Source organism: Oenanthe melanoleuca, chromosome 2, assembly GCF_029582105.1.
Source record: "Oenanthe melanoleuca isolate GR-GAL-2019-014 chromosome 2, OMel1.0, whole genome shotgun sequence".
Classification (NCBI taxonomy): domain Eukaryota; kingdom Metazoa; phylum Chordata; class Aves; order Passeriformes; family Muscicapidae; genus Oenanthe; species Oenanthe melanoleuca.
In genome coordinates, this window is record NC_079335.1 from 57,092,587 (window position 1) to 57,109,651 (window position 17,065).

At 42.7% G+C, this 17,065-nt stretch overlaps 1 protein-coding gene across 3 annotated transcripts; it reads left to right on the top strand.

Moving 5' to 3' along the window:
- Window positions 1-1,041: 1,041 nt before the first annotated feature.
- Window positions 1,042-16,296, top strand: CNDP2 (carnosine dipeptidase 2). Of its 3 annotated transcripts, none has more exons than XM_056482791.1 (12): window positions 1,042-1,155; window positions 3,721-3,817; window positions 4,737-4,880; window positions 7,336-7,498; window positions 9,016-9,104; window positions 10,004-10,204; window positions 10,999-11,083; window positions 11,658-11,818; window positions 13,654-13,818; window positions 14,328-14,469; window positions 15,067-15,214; window positions 15,619-16,296. In XM_056482791.1, exons 2-12 carry the CDS (start codon window positions 3,758-3,760, stop codon window positions 15,686-15,688), a joined length of 1,428 nt encoding a protein of 475 aa, XP_056338766.1. In that variant the 5' UTR covers window positions 1,042-1,155; window positions 3,721-3,757; the 3' UTR covers window positions 15,689-16,296. The 3 variants fall into 3 exon arrangements, with proteins under 3 accessions (XP_056338766.1, XP_056338765.1, XP_056338764.1); XM_056482790.1 differs by having other exon boundaries at window positions 1,103-1,151; XM_056482789.1 differs by lacking the exon at window positions 1,042-1,155 and adding an exon at window positions 2,933-2,949.
- Window positions 16,297-17,065: the final 769 nt, after the last annotated feature.

Consider the following 17,065-nt stretch of genomic DNA (forward strand, 5'->3'; position numbering starts at 1 on the left):
CTAATATTTGTGGCAGTGCCCAATAGGTTTGACTGAGTGGTGAACCTTCCTCAGTAATTCAGGTAACAAATACTTTTACTACAGCCAAGGGCCAGATGCCATTCTTACATTTATTTTAAGAATGTCATAAATCAATATGAGTAACCAAATTATTACATCCATGTGTGGTTAGCAGCTGTACATATCAGAGCTATTCATGGACAGCAGCAATTCCCATTTTATAAATGCTGGCTTCATGCAGAGCAGGCACAAGGTAACAGCAAGTCTTACCAGAATTTTTGTCTTTTTGCATGTAAAATTACTTAATTCCTTTCCATAATTGTTAGGAGTTCTTCATTAGGTGATGTCACTTCACTTTCTCATCTTACTATTCATACTGCACTTCCCTTATCCAACCAATGATAATTGGTTTGCCCATGATAATAAATTGAGAGGAAGGCAGAGAGGCTCTGGAGACAGACACTGATAAATTAATGGGCTGGGCAGACACTAGCCCTATGAAATTTAACAAGGGCAAGTGATTCTATACCTGGGATGGGAAAACCCTGGATGTACAGGCAGACTGGAAAATGAGGAGCTGGAGAGCAGTGCCACAGAAAGGGACCTGTGGGTCCTGGTCCATGGCAAGTTGAACATGTGTCAGCAGTGCCCTGGCAGCCAGGAGGGCCAACCCTGTCGTAAGGGCATAAGGGGGACATCAGGGACAGCATCACAGCCGGGCAAGGGAGGGGATTGTCTTGCTCTGCTCTGAGCTGGGGCAGCCTCACCTCCAGTGCTGGGGGCAGCTTTGAGTACCATGCTATAAAAACAACATTAACTATTACTCCCAGCTTCGGCTGGAACAATTCAGTTGTCCAGACTGCTCTCTGCCCCTAACCCCATGGTATATTCACCTATATATTTTATTTCCCCTAATTACACTCCTGTATTATTCCGGCCCCGCCCCACACGGGCCGCCCCCCGTCAGGCCGCGGCCTCGCGCCGAGGCCCCGCCCCCGTCCAATCTAAGCCCCGCCCCCGAGGCGCTCCTTGCCCGCGGATTGGCCGGCGGGGCGCGCGCCGCGGGGCGGGGCTGCCGCGGTGCTATTTAAAGCGCCGTGGCGGCCGCTCTCCTCCTCGCTTCAGGTGGAAGCCGGGATTTCGTGGTCGCAGTGAGTGAGTGTCGGGAGGAGTCGGGTGGACCGGGTCCCTTGGCCTTGTGGTGTGGCGGCACCGGTGTACGTGGCCGCCCCGGCCTGGCGGGGAGGAGCCGGGAATGCCGGGTGCGCGGGCCGGGCCTTGCTCCGTGTGCCCCGGTGTGGCGCGTCCGTTCGGCCTTGGGGCGCGGCGGCACCGTGGCTGCCCCGGAGAGAAGCTGCTCCTGTCCCTTCCTCTCTGTCGCTGTCTCCCCCCGCGCTGTCCTTAGGAAGCCCGCCGCGCTCCTGCCTCCTTCCCTCCCGTCCCGAGGCTGTCAGCGGCCTGAGGGGCTGAGGGAGCTCGTCCCGGGGCGGCAGAACCGTGTAAAGAGAGCCCCACGTTTAACCTTTTAGTCAGTGTCGGCCCGAAGTGCTGAGCCTGCGACGTGAGCAGGGGCTCAGTGGTGGCCGCAGAGCGCTCTTTACTCGGTTCAGTGCTCTCCTCAGGGATACTGATGTTGTTCGTGGGTAAGGAGGGCGAAGGTGTAACGGTGCAGTGATAGTCCCGTGGCTTATTTTATTTGAAGTTGAAGCTTCTGTAGTCCTGTGAAAAGGTAAAACTGTGGAGCCTCTTCTGCATGGGTAGGAAGGGTTCAGCTCTCCATTCTGAGGACTTACAGGAAGTTCAAACCCTGATTTTGAAGACGAAGGGGAAGTAACATCCAGCCTTTTGCTGTGCAGTAACTAATACTTAACTTTTTGTAGTTTGAAGCTTTCTGGAGCAGGCTTCTTTGCAGTTTTTCAGTGTGACTTGTGTGATTCAATGCCCTTGTGATTTCAGAACTATTTAACTATGGTTAAGGTAATATTTAAAGTGGTCCAAGTAGTCCCTAACTTAACAGGTAGTTCAGATCTTGTTTGTATTGGACAGAATGTCAGCCACCGTGCAGCTTGTATTTTGTGTCCGTGCGGTGAGGCTGGAGCCCTGGGTTGCTACAGAAACCGGCTGAGTGAAGGGGAGGGTCAGATGCCTTGGACTGATGCCTGTGGGCTCATTTCCTGAAAAGATCCACATGAATCCTGCCTCAGTGCAGGTGAGGAGGGTGGCTTCATTAGGGAGCCCCAGCTTCAGTGAGAGGCATTGCTTTAACTTGGTTATGTCTGTGTAGTCCTTCTGAAGGTGTTCAGTTTTCACCTTTCATGCTTACCTGTCTGGTGATTTGGGGATGTTCTAACTGGTTGTGTAAACTTAGTTACCAAAATTAAAACTTGATGGATGTTTCAAATTAAATTGATGCTATCTCTGGTGAGGGAAAGGATTTTTTTGTGTCAAACACCAGAATCTGTGCAAGTGCAACCTTGCTTGAAAGAAAATTTGGGGTGGGGCTTGTATTGCAGTGTATTGTGTGGGACAACCTACTGCTGGAAAGGATTTGTTTCAGATATGTAGAGTAGTCAGCTGCTCAAGAAATCCTGAGGCGTGCAGTCAGATGCTTTAACAACTGTCTTGTGACTACCATGTAGAAGCAGAAGAAAGGCTTAAAGGATCTGGCATAAAGCTGACTCAACAAAATACTGAATTGCAGTGGCTGGAGTTGCTGAACATGCTTGTATTACATGGACACTGGAGTTTTTCCTCCTAGTTCAGGTGCTTGGATTCCAGAGGCTCACTTCAGGGAGCCTCCGTCTCTGGAGTTACTCAAAAGGCTCCTAGACACTATCCTGAGTAATGTGTTGTAGGGCCACATCTTAGACCAGCTGACCTCCAGTGGTCCCTTTCAACCTTAGCCATTCTGGGATTCTTAAAGCTCATTATTTTCCTGGTGTAGATGAGGTGCTGTATCTTTAGTTCTAACCTGAGAGTTAAGCTTAAGCTTGTTTACTTTGTTGCTTTAGTGGACAGTATTCCTTTTTAGTATTGATTTCAGATCGGTCAGAAGACAGAAAACTGAAAAGGGGAGAGTCTTGGGTTTTTTCACGTGAACTTCAGTTGAAATAAAAACAAAATAAGGAAGTGGTAGCACTGAAGTAGTCACTGACCACTTGCTTATGACCTACTGGGGCTGGACTTTGTTGCCATGGCTTCATTCTGGCCTTATTTGTGAAATCTGAGTGTTAGGCTGAGACTTAAGGCTGAAGAAAGCACAGTTCTCCACCTGCCTGCTTTTAACCTCTGCAGAGCAAAAAGTGTGGTGCTTTCTTGGACCTGGCCATTAGCATTCAAGCCTATGGCATGCTATTAGTCAAATTCATAATGAAATCTACTCTTTGATGTTGCATTTTACTTGAGTAACATTTTGCCTGTAAGTCTGCAGTAAAATTAACTGTGTGACTTCATTGAAGTATCTCTAGAGACAAGACTGCTCAGTTTAACTTTGAAAGGTATTTTGAGGGGAGAGGCAGAAAGAGTGGTGTTGAAATTTAAATATGCTTTTATTTAGCCACTTCACTGTGCTAATTTCATGAAAGGGAGAGGCCTCAAGTTTTATATTAGTACAGCTTGGCATGTGGCATTGGAAGCTGAAAGGTGAAAGTCTCCTGTGGCTCTTGATTACTGACTGACACTTCTTAAACCTGTGAAAGCTAAATTATTTTTCTGTCACAGAATCTTCAGCAGCACTGTTCTGAAAACTAGGCCAAAAATGTCGGCTCTTGAAACCCTCTTCAAATACATTGATGAACACCAGGACCTCTATGTTCAGGTAAGTTTTTTTGGTTCTTTTTTTTTTAGTTTGGTCCTGCAGCATGGGCAGCTATGCCATATTAGAAGTTAGGTGGTCAACTTCAAGTTTGTTGCTACAGCTATATGATATGCTCAGTAATAATGTCAAGTAATGGGAGAGAGGGGAGACCAGGCAGCAAGTGAGGGATTTGAGTCAGGCCAGAGAACTGTTTCTTAATGTCCATGATAAATTTATTAGAAAATTATCTATTACTGTATAGTGCAACTGGTGACCTATTTAGAGATACAGTAAGCTGACCCTGGCTTCTGAATGCCAAACTAGGTTTATAGTTTCTTCCCTTTGGAGATGGGAGATAAAATATATTATAAATGAAGCTGGGAACAAAGCTTTCTTGTATAAAACAATTTATGCTGTGGTACAGAGAGCAAGGTTGGCCCCTCCAAAGAGGTACTTTGCTGCTTGACCTGCTGTTTAGTTACAGGTTGTACTGTAATCCCTTTCACCCATGGAGGAATCAGTGGTGCTGTGAACTCAAGCATGAACTATGCCAAGTGCTCAGCCTGATCTCTGCCAGTTGTTCTTGCTGAGCTCACATGGGGAGACAAAGCTAAAGTGGCCTTTTTGAGAGGCCCAAAAGACTTTAGCTGGTTTTGGATACTTAAAGAACAGCAACTAAAAAGGCACAATAAACAGTGGTCATGTTCTTGAGCTTACTTGATGTAGTCTTTGTGCTATGCAGCAGAGACAGCTGTAGGCTAGTGGGGATTCAGGGAGCTTTTGAGGGTAGTATTAATGGTTAAAAGTTCCTCTTTGAGCAGAGGACAGAGCTATTTGCCTCAATTTGAGCTTGACTTAAACCAGTGTTTGTTGAATTACAAGGTGTGGTGGTGTATGCATGGTGCTGTTGTGTAGTAAAGTAGCTCTCCCATGTCTCCAGCGCCTGGCAGAGTGGGTGGCAATCCAGAGTGTGTCAGCATGGCCAGAGAAGAGGGGGGAAATCAAGCGCATGATGGAGGTGGCTGCAAAGGAGATTGAGCGACTGGGAGGTACAACCAAACTCATGGATATCGGGAAACAAAAGGTATGTGAGCACCTCCATTCAGCTTAGTTTAGGAAAAAATCTCTTCAGAAGACAAGGTCTTTTGCATGAGAAGGTGCTGGCTTCTTATGCCCCCGGTGTGAAAGGCACCCAGACTCCATTAAAAGGCTGTTTATTTGACTTATCACTGTAAAGAAAGAGGATAGTATGGATATCCTGCAGATACTAGCACCTCCAAGCTGTGGAGCATCTAGCAGACATCCAATCAGCATCCAGTATACTGTGCATATCCCATGCATGGAAATATTTTCCCTTTTTATTTATTCAAACTAGTCAGTTCCACTGACAGAAAGGATTTTGTGTGAGAATTTCTTGAAGCACTTCTAGGTTAAGTCAAGGACATGCAGGTGATGTAATCCCCGGTACCCAGTGGGAGCTGCCTTCAGGTTGCAGTCAAGTGGCTCAGTTTATCCTGCAGTCCAGGAATATGCACAGCACAATACAGGCAGGAAGGTGAAGCTGTGTGTGCAGCATAGGATAGCACAGGCTTTGGGGCACTCAGGATATCTTTGTGGGTCACTAATTCCTGGGTGTCTGATGGACTTCTGGGTCAGGATCATCAGACAAGGGTCCTGTGGGCAGTGTCCTGGAAAAGCAGTAGCCTGTTGTGATGTAGGATAATGTCTATCCTGCCACACAGTCTGAACCTTCTGTTAAAAACCTTTGTTTATAATAAACCTTGGGTTGGGATCCAATTAAGGATGTTGAATTAAATTTTGGACTATGTTTTAAATACTTTTTGAACTGAACCTGAATAGAGCACCTACAAACAAAAATGTTAGCTATTTTAAAACAGGCTGGTATTGGTCCTTAGACCTGCAGACTATAAAGGTACTGACTGAAGTTTCAGCAAGTCTGCCAAAAGACTTTTGGAAGGACTCTTTCAGAAGTGTTACATTTGTCACAGGATTGCATTGCTCCCTTACTAGATTCAAAAGTAGATTAAAAGAATGACCTCCCTCCTCCTTTTTAGCTATCCAGACTGTTTTTTTTTTTTTTTCCCTGAGAAATGTATGTGCTTATGAGAATGATAATCTTATTGTAGGGAAATACCCACTTGATATGCTTCTTCTCTGAAGTGCCCTGCCACTACCTGCCTCAGAGTAAGACCCATACCAAAACTGTTAGACTAAGATTTGGGTAGTGGCATTAAAAACCTTGTTTATTAGCTTACTAGTAAATTTACTAGAATGTTTACTGGTTTGAGGAGATTGTCCTTGTAATTGATGTGAAAGACTGCTGAGTGAAATCTGCACTTATGAGAGCCTTCTGAGCAATTCTTGCTTTGGGCAACTGGATTACACCTGTTTGTAGCTACAGGTTTCAGCAGGGAAACTGCTGTCTTGGGAGGGAATCTGTAGGTTAATTTTAGCTCTGCTACTATCTACAGCCTAAAACCCCATCAAAAGCTTTTCAATTAATTCAGAAACAAAGTTGTTCCTTTCATCACTGTAACTTTTTGGTAGCAAGAACTGATTTTAGAGTTTTGTATGTAAATATTTTTATTAGATAACTTTAATCCATCTGCAAGGGCTACCTTCAGCGTTCAGTTTTATATTAAGTACAGAGAGCTAGTCAGTGTTGCTGCTATATCTGTGAAGGACAAAGTAAAGCAACTGAACTTGTCAGAACAAAGTTGCTTTACTGCTGCACAGCAATTTGTTGTGTATTGATTGATTACTGTAAATTCTTGTAGTGCTTTAATAATGTAGAGCTGCAGCTAGCCAAGGACCATGTAACCTGCTGATAAAAAATGGGAGCTTGAGACCCATGTAAGCAGAAAGTCAAAGCTGATCTTGATCTGCTGAACAGTGTGTAGAAGTACATGTTCACTGAAAGGGAAATACTTGCTGACTGGGAATAGCGTGCGATAATTGCTTATGGGCTATTCCAAGTTCAACTCTTGAACTCCTGAACTGAGTTCATCAGCACTACCCTGCCCTTAGTGTAACAATGTAGGCTGGTACAGAGAAATATGTCTTACCCTGATCTTATTTGGGTGTAGGCACATGTTACACCCAGTCTTACCAATGCCAGGAAATGTTTGTCCAAAGAGTTATACTGTGGACAGGATGAAAGTGCAGAGCTCAATAATGGAGTTTATCACTTATGCTTAGGTCAGCATTGGATATAGCAGTTTGGCATGCAGTCAGCTTGCTCTGCTAAAATCTGATGTAGAATTGGTAGTTTAAAGCAAACAGCTCTAAGTGGCTTGGAACATTTTGACTGTTACTGAGACTTGTCAGGAAACTAACTGGCATGATGCCATCAGGCCTTCTTGGGCACCCTGCTTCTGGCAATCAGTTTAAGTAGATTAGTTTTGTTTAGCTGTCTGTGCCTCTGCTCTCATAACCTCCATAGTATTAAAGTAATTCATATATCTGATTAAAACTTGGATGTTCCACATTTATTAAAACTTATGCCTTCCTATTTCTAGCTGCCTGATGGATCAGAGATCCCCCTACCACCAATTGTTCTGGGAACACTGGGCACAGATCCACACAAAAAGACAGTGTGTGTATATGGTCACCTGGATGTTCAGCCAGCAGCACTAGAGGATGGCTGGGATAGCGAGCCCTTCACACTGGTAGAAAGAGATGGTAAGGGCAGTAGACTTCACACTTTTGTAACAAGTGTGGTATTCCTCAGTTGTTCCTAAGCTGTACCATTGATGGAAAGGGGGAAGGAGAGTAAGAACTGGTATGTATTAATTTAATACTATTGAGGTAAAAATGTGCATGTGGGGAAATGGTAAAAGTCAGGCTGCAAAATCTCAGCTACTCTTGGTATTGTTTCCTTTTCTGATAGTCTAGGCTGTAATTTGCATGTTTGCTTCCTTGTAGCTGCAGCACAATCTTTACTGCTGCCTTCCATGGTGCCGTCTTTTTGCCAGAGCTTTTTAGAACTAATTTCTTGTTCACAGCTTGAAGCCTGTAAGGTCGTGTCAGACTGCAGGAATTTTGAATCATTACTGAGAAAAATCACACCACACAACTTCTCTGTGCCTGGAGACAGGAGTGGCACAGCAGCCTCTCTGGGTTGCCTTGTGTTTATCTGCTCTACTATGTGTAATACAGAAGCTCTTTTGCAGGGGCAGTGCCCTAAAATTTGTCCCTCTCCCATAAATGGGGATGAAGAAATGGTGCAGTATCTCCTGTTGAAACAGCATTGCCAGCATACAGGAAGACTAAAACTTCCTTTTCTAGTAAAAGCCGGTGCTACCAAGAGCTTCTTTGTTTCACTTTCTCAGTGTTAAAAATCATATCAATAGCAAGACATCAACCACTCATGTTGCATAAGCAGTGATTGCCAGAAAAACGAGTATCTGTGCTAAGTAGTACTTTTGCTTGTGCACTTAGTCGTAGGCAGCAGAGTCCAAGTTACTAAACTGTGTTATCTGCTGGCATGATCTAGACTTGCCTCAGGCTGTGGCTTGTCTCTGTGCAGCCTGGCTATGCAGGAGACATTCACCAATGGCTCTTTACCTTTGCAAGCTGTCTGGCCTGTTCTGTCACTGGTTATGTGGTGTGCTGAGGGGTTGTAGCCACAGCTGGGTTGCACTGATAACTGCCTCTGTTGTGATCCCATGTACTACATTTTCTGGGAATTCACTGTGGCCTGTGAAATTTGTCTTTGACTAAATTCCTTTCAAGGGAGATCCACTTTTATCTGAAGAATCCAGAGAAATGATTTGTCACTGGCCACTGATTTTTTTCTCTTTAAAGAGAGTTATTGAACTGAAGATAATACTTGATAGATTTCTGTAAAAAGCAGAAAAATTGTTTCTGTTCTTAGGTGTAGAAAATTATATTATTTTGAAGGATAAGGCAGCTGTATCTTTTCCTGGCTTATAATAAACTCCTATTGAGGGAGCAGCTGGGTGAAGAGGTGAGATAGCTGTGTAAGTGGGAGAACTATTGCAGTCTTGTACCTATCCCACTTGAAAGGAAGTGTGAAGCAGGATATTAAACTGCTGCTTATGAAGAATCAGTAATGGAAGTTTTTTATATAAGTAGGGTTTAAAAAGTTATCCAAAAAAGTCTTCTCCTCTAGGAAAGAGATGGAACTTCGTGCTAATTTTTTTTCTTACTGGTTAATTTGTATCCTGTTTCTACAGGAAAGCTGTATGGGAGAGGATCAACAGATGACAAAGGTCCAGTGCTTGCCTGGCTGAATGCTTTGGAGGCTTATCAACAAACTAACCAGGTATGTGCCCAAAACATAATCTGCTTTTTCACACACAGCTGAGTCTAGCAATAAATGTTATCCAAGCCACAAACCCTTGTGAGGGAAGCCTGCTTATTCAGCTTATAGGAGGAATGATGCAATCATCCTGTAAATTCCCTGATTTCCTAGTAGGGTTAAGTTGACTTGCTGACAAGTTAGTCTTATAGATGCTTACGTTGCACTTCTAACAATTTTCCTTTAATGAAATATGTAGAAAGGAAAATACATATGAAATGTGGGGTGGGAGGCATAATCAAATTGATCACTATCATGTAAGGATGTCAAATTGCTTTGGCCTTTATCAAAGCTTAGTATCTCACTGCCACTAAGCTCTAAGAAGAGGTTAACTTAGTAACACTAAATTTGGGAGCTTTGCTTATTTCTGTTAAGGGAAATGTGCAATCAGAAATAGCTCAGGGCATTTGCTTTATCTTGCAAGACAAGTTTCTATCACTTTTGAGATGCATAAACAGTTGCTGTCTAGGTATATAGAATATGCTAGACTGGATAGACAGGGTAGCTCTGTTCCTACTGTGGCATGCAATTCCTGTGGTCTATATTAGTTTTCCTAGCCTGGTGGCTTACCTTTGGCAATGCATTTCTGCTATGTTCCCATGCTTAAGGGGTTTGGGGACAAGTTTTTGTGACTTTTCTGAAGAATTGATACGCCATCAAATGAAGGGTGGTGTAAGTGCCCTCAACATAAGCACAGTCCAAACTTTAAACCAGTTTGTGTATAACTAACAAATTCCATTGTTGTGGAACTATTTTAGCCATGTCCATTTTTCAGCTTTGAATACAACAGATGAAAATTACTGATTACTGAAGGAGTCAAGTATTTTCATATGCTTAATCTGTTCTTGTTTTTCATTTCAAAGGAGTTTCCAGTAAATATTAGGTTTTGCCTAGAGGGTATGGAAGAATCAGGATCTGAAGGCCTTGATGAACTGATTTTTGCTCAGCGAGATGCTTTCTTTAAAGATGTAGATTATGTTTGCATTTCTGACAACTACTGGCTAGGCAAGAAGAAGCCTTGTATCACTTATGGTTTGAGAGGTATCTGCTACTACTTTATAGAGGTAAGTGCTGAAATACACTGCAAATCCAGTATTATTAAACTGAATTTTCCACTGGAGAGGAGTGGTGGTGCAAACCTTTTCACTCCAGTAGCTTCTTTTTAGAAAAGATGAAACAAGCTGCTTAGGTGGAATGGCTTTTCCTAATTGTCTAAACATCCTTCTCTTGCTATCCTGTCTGATACTTGGGTGGTTGGGATAACTTTTGGATGAGTGAAGCAAAGTAGGCCAGCACTTGCACTGAAAGTTTGTCTCCTAGCATAGATATCTTCATCCACATACACCCTTCTTATAGACTGGTGTCACATTTGTGCTTTTCTGGTCAGCTGGAACATCTCCAGTTAGCCAGAACTCTTGGTAGATGATTGAGAGTGGTTTGACAAGTTCTTTTACCAGTTCTCTCAATACTTTGGGGTGGAGTGGATCCCACCTGGGCCCATAGACTTGTGAGTGGCTAATTGACATAGCAGGTCACTAATCATATTCTCATAGATTATGGGCTTCCCTCATCTCCCCATCACAAACTTCCAGCTCAGGAAGCTGGGCATCCTGAGGACAACTGATCTTGATATTGAAGACTGAGGCAAAGAAGACATTAAATATCTCTTTAAATGCCTTTAAATGCCTTTTTCTCATCCCCTGACCCTACACTACCCTCTGCTTTCCACAAATGATGGGGACATTCCTTGACCCTTGGCCAGATCATGTTCTAGCTGGGCTTTGGCTGTTCTGTCTCTTCCCTACATGGCAATATTTCTGTGCTGAAGTTGACATGAATCTTCACTCACTCTAATTAGGTGGAATGCTGTGACAAAGACCTTCACTCTGGAGTTTATGGTGGCTCGGTACATGAGGCCATGACGGATCTCATTGCTCTGATGGGTAAGAAAATCGTTTTCACTGAATGCATTTAAAATGGGAACAAGAACCATCCAAACATGACTGAGTTTGCAGTGAGGGAGTCACTGAGGACTGTTTGCAGTAGCAAAGCAGTGACCAGTGAAATGGTGCTTGCCAGGTATGGAAAGCTAATTCCTTAGATACGGAAGTTAAGAATATGATGAAGGTCTTGCCAAGAAGTTGTCTATCTACTCTTAGCTTTCCCTAAAACCTTGCTACAAATTTTCATGTTAATTAAGTCAGCTGTCTTTCCAAATTCTGCGGTGGGTGTTGAACATGTATTGAACTCTTTGGGAATCCTACCTTCAGACAGCTAGCAAAATTTAACAGTAGAATTAAATAAAGTAGCAAGCACATACACATTTTGGATACAGGCAAATTCTTTTAATGTCTTTCATGCTCAGTGGTGCATGCTCTGGGAAATAGAAGTCTGAATTTCATTGCATTTACAGAGTTTTCAGTAGGTCAAGACTTCTGTTTCCCAAGGAAAGTGTTCCAGCAATGACATCTTGTGTCTTCTGGTTGAATACTGATATTAGGTTCTTTTTGTTTACAGGTTCTCTTGTAGACAAGAAAGGGAAAATCCTCATCCCAGGTGTTAATGAAGCAGTGGCACCTGTTACTGATGAGGAGCTGGCATTATATGAGAAGATTGATTTTGACCTGACAGAATATGCAAAAGATGTAGGAGCAGCAAGACTTCTGCATGATGCAAAGGTGTGTTTCACTCCTCTACTCTGCCTAGATCAAGCTGTTGTATTAGTTCAAGACAGAAACGAGCTTCTGTGAATGTATGTATGTAGTTAAGTAACTTATTAGGCAGAGGATTCATCTGATTTCAAAATGGTGAGGATGCCTTGAAGATGATTTTGCTTAATTTATAGTTGACTGCATACTTAACACTTTGCAAAGAAATTGCCAGTGTTAGGTGTTTGAAAACTTATTCTAGGTTATCCCATGTTTAACTTAAGAAGTCTTGACAATTCTAAATTTGTTCCTTACTCTGTATAAATAGTATTTGAAACTGCTACAGAACTTTAGTGCTGTTCTCTTCATGCTAGATAAGAATGTTGGCTGCCTTCCAGGGGTCAGATAACAATCTACACAAAACATCTGATTTTCTACATCTGTAGGAAGTTCAGTAGGTTATCAGAAAAAGTAGTTGCTCAGAGATGATTGCTCCTTAGGTGAGAAAAGAGCTTGAAACCTAACTGTGCTGAATTCAAGGCTGACATGCTGAACATGTTCATAGACCTGGCAAACAAGGATTGTTTAGTAATCTTGAGCTAGGCAGCCCATAAATCTTTGTCCTGGTAGCTCTCCAAATGAATGCTTTTAACAGCATTGGATCTTACACGGTACAGGTATTACATACTGATTTTTAAAACCATAGATGTAAATACATCTCTTGTCATAAAAAGCAGACACAGGTGTTGTAAAAGGCAAGTTTACATATGCAGGTCTGTCTTCTATCCTAGTACTGTCAGCAGACTTCAAACTTAACTCAAATAGGTATAAGTAACAATTTATATCCTTAACCTTGTCTTTACATGCTCAGGTTTATATCAACTGGGAGCACACAGGCTGCCTTGCTTAGCATTGTCCTTTCAAGTAATGCATGAATTATAGCTTGGATATAAAGAGGAGCTGGCAAGATGTTCTTTGTGATATTGAACTGTTCAGTCTTGGCTCCACTGAAATTCCAGCTAAGGGACTTTTAAGCTGCATACATGCAAGAAGGGCTTTAGGGCTAGGGAGAGAAGGCTGTAACTTTCAGATGAGAAGCAAATGTGCTTGAGAGATTTGAACTGTGACAGCCACATTTGCTTGGAGAGGAGGTTGGAAGCAGGTTGTACCTGGAAAAAAAAGAAACTTGTAACATAAAGGACACAAAATTTGTAAGTCTTCTGCATTTCTGCCGTGAAGTTTATGCTGGAGACACTGTACCTGTGTCTGCTCAGGGCAACTCAACTGCAGTGAATTCAGGATCCAATGTATTGAGCAGCTGTGTCCAAGGTAACAGAGGAAATGCAGGATGTGTACCTGAAAGGCAGTGGTGGTCAGTTTAATCAACCTGAAGTTCAGGTTTTTTAATACAGCTGATATAAAGAAAAGCACACTGTAAGCCTCAGCCTCTCAGTGGTGAGGCTTCTAGAAAATGTGAACTTAAGCAGTGTCTTGGTGATGTTGGCACCTGCCTGTCCTGACACAGTGGGAATTAAAGCTTTCAGTGTTCCCTACAAGCTGTGCTTGAGCACCTTATAAATGGTGCTTATCAGAAGCCAACTGGTCATGTCCCGTAAGTTCCGCTAAGCTAGGAGAGAGCCAAACTAAAACTGCTGAGTCTCTTAAGGTACTGAGAATCCAGCTGTGTTACCAAAATGTGTGCTTAATGGGAGTAACAGCTTCTGAGTGGTCTTCAATGAGCTGCATTTCTGCATGGGAAAAAAGCACTATTTCTTGTAAATTCTTTATTAAATTGAAGAAATCATTAGTTTATGGACCTTTGTCAAACTTCATGTAACCTTGCATCTTTCTCTTTGCTTCTGCAGAGAGAGATCCTCATGCACAGGTGGAGATACCCTTCCTTGTCTCTCCATGGAATTGAAGGAGCCTTCTCAGCCTCTGGTGCTAAGACTGTGATTCCTAGGAAAGTGATTGGCAAGTTCTCAATCAGGCTTGTGCCAAACATGACTCCTGAAGAAGTGACAAAGAATGTATGTTGAGCTGTTTGGATAGCAGCAACCCAAGTGTCTCTAAACTTCTGTTCACCTTACCTTGGGGGAAGAGTTTTTCTGTTCTCTAAAGCAGTTCTGTTCATTTGGTTTCCTACTATCTTCCTGGTACTGCACCTCAATATGAGATAACTGAGGGAATCCTGTGGACTGTAATGGTCCGATTCCCCAGTTTCTCTAAACTCAAGGGCTTAGGAGTAAATGCTAACTTAATTGTAGGGTGCTTGGACTGCTAGAAATGCAAATTCAAAAGCAGCAGTGTTTGACACACTGGCTAGTTGTTCTACAATATTCCATTAATTTGCCTAAAGAAGATATTTTGACTTCAGAGCAGAGAATTATTGGAGTACTAAGAAATAAGAGCAATAGGAAAAGTATTGCTGCACACTTGTAGTGACCTGCAAGTCCCTTAGATGCTTTTTAGAATATGGACTTTGCCAGTGCTCATACAAATGCTAACAGTAGATAAGGTCATTCAATCTTTCTTACAGGTTGAAGACTACTTGAACAAAAAGTTTGTGGAGCTGCAGAGTCCCAACAAATTCAAAGTGTACTTAGGCCATGGTGGAAAACCCTGGGTGTCAGACTTCAACCACCCCCACTACATGGCTGGTAGGAGGGCCATGAAGACAGGTCAGTGGGTTTTTCACTTGGCATTGGTAGGATTAAAATACTCTTTTTCCAGCACCTCAAGAAACACTGAAGAGGAGTCATGTTTGCTGAATATTTAGTGTTCTGCACTCATATCTAATAACTTTGGCTCACCAAGTGAAGGAAGCATGTCATCTGCAACTTTTAAACTGAAATCTGAGGTACAGGAAGGAAGAATACTGGATATCAAAATAATTTCTACTGTTCTGGGACAAGTTCATTGGTGTGGTGTTGCTTTTGCATGAGACTGTTGGTTCAGATCACCTGCTAAGCCAAAATTCAATGAAGTTTGGTCATCACAGCATTCCTTAATCAGTTTTGCCAGATCGTATTGGTTAGCTAGAGCAACTCTTGTGTTGGAGTACAGAGAGGCCTTCAGATGAAGTGTTGGTGTGTAACTCTGACAGTGACAATACTCCAGTGCTACATCTGTTGGGAAGAAGCTCCACAGTTTTGTGGCCTTTGCAGTCTGGCTGATTTGACCAGCACCTGGTACAGATGGGTACATGATGTCATAAGTGAGGGTTTGTGGAAATAAAGAATACAGATTTCAAACTGACTAGAATATCACCTTTCTAGTTTTTGGAGTTGAACCAGACCTGACAAGGGAGGGAGGAAGCATTCCTGTTACCCTTACTTTTCAAGAAGCCACAGGCAAGAATGTCATGCTGCTTCCTGTTGGAGCTGCAGATGATGGTGCTCACTCTCAAAATGAAAAACTAAATAGGTAAGAGAATATTTATTCCTGTGCTGAGATGTCTTGGCGTGTATAATGGAAAACGCCAAGAATTGAGCTCTTGCTCTTGTTTAATTCTCTGGATGGCAATGTGCCTCCCCAGCAGAGAATGACTGACTGGGAAACTAGTTTGTAGCTGAATCTTGTTTTCCAGATTGATACATTTGAAACCAGAAGCAGGTTTCATTATTTTGGTGTCCAGGCTTGGCTACCCTCTCCCCCAAGTGTCCTGTTTCTGTCTTGCCAGATGTAGGGAAGATGTAGGGGTTTGGGGAGTAGTGCCTGTTGCTTGCAGCAGCAATTCCTGTAGAGTGTGTGTAAGACTGGCTTTGCAAAAAGGACATCTGCTAGAAATGCAGTGAAGACACTGCTAAAGGAAATTGTCTTCTTTGCAGGTACAACTACATCCAGGGAGTGAAGATGCTTGGTGCATACCTCTATGAAGTTTCCCAGCTGAAGGACTAAGTTAGACACCTCACCTTCTGGTTTATGGATCAGAAGTCTGAATTTTCTTGCAAAATGTCATCAATTACCAAGTCTTACATAGCTTCCATTTTTTACCAGCACTCTACTGCTTTGGTGGGAGAGAGAGAAGCGGGCTGTTCCTCTTGACAAAGAACATGATACACCAAAAATAATTTAAGTGCTTACTTTAAATGAACAGACTATTCCTTAAGTGGTCAGCAGTCCTGAACTGCATCTTTGTCCCCTCTGTATCACTTCAGTTTGTTGTATTCATCTACTTTTCCTGTAAATCAAGAGGAATGGTTTGCTCTCAGCAGTTTAAGCAGCCACAGTGGTGGCAGAACTTCCAGCCCATTTAAGCTTCTTATTCCTGGGTATGTCCTGGAAACAAGTAGTCAAGATTATGGGGCGACGCTGGAATGTGCTCAAACTGTAGTTGAGTGAGTGATTTGGAAGAGGAGTTTGTCTCTTAAAGTTTATGCCTGGCTACAGGTTTCAAATTACAGGGAATCAGGTTGTAACAAATTTCACTGTGGTAGTGACTACTGGCCATTTTTGTAAAGCTGCCTTTGTACTACCACAAAAGAATAATAAATAATCATGCTGTAGTTTGGCTCTTGGTCTCTAAGGTTTATATAATGGTTCGGGTGGGAAAACAACTTTGGGAGCTTGGGAGGGACACTTCTGGTGACTATAAAGGCAGATGAGCAACGTGGCTATACAAGCTATATGTTTTGAGAATCCAAATTTTTGTTTCTGGGTTCTTGCTCCATAAGAACTTGTTGACTTGAAGCTGATGGTGCAAACTCAAACAAGCTTAAAATGTTTCATTTTGGCTCTGTAATCCAGGTCATCACATTGTAACATAACTGATAATACTGCAAGGGAATGAATGAAGTTTGTAAGCATAAACAGGGAGAGATCACTACTGACATTCAACTTCAAGCTGTCTGCTGGATACATTAAACTCCAATACTTTTGTTATTGTTTCAAAAAACTCCAGAAAACACACACCTTAAATGATTGCTGTCTGAAGTCGATTGGGCTCCCTGCTTCTGAATTACCTGACCAGCACAGGCAGCCTAAAGTGGGTATTTCAAGTGATGGTGCTTTGCTCTGAGAGCATGGTACAGTCCTGTGACCTGACACAGGTCAGCAGCATGGGATGATTCCCCCTTTGAAGGGTGGAAGGTAGGAAAATCTTATCTACCTGGTTTTTATAGTTGCTTGGTCTGGAAACTTTACAGTGGAGAGCTATTGGGCCAGGGAGTCTTCTGGTCTCCCTGAAGCTTGTTTTGGTTGTTTTTGGTTTGTCATTGAAGTTAATGGTTGAGATAATCTGGTACCATATAACTGTTGCACTTGCAGTCAGACCAT

Coding starts and splice junctions, on each gene's coding strand:
- CNDP2 (XM_056482789.1), top strand. Junction 7,499..9,015: donor CACACTGGTAGAAAGAGATG/GTAAGGGCAGTA, acceptor CTGTTTCTACAG/GAAAGCTGTATGGGAGAGGA. Junction 9,105..10,003: donor CTTATCAACAAACTAACCAG/GTATGTGCCCAA, acceptor TTCATTTCAAAG/GAGTTTCCAGTAAATATTAG.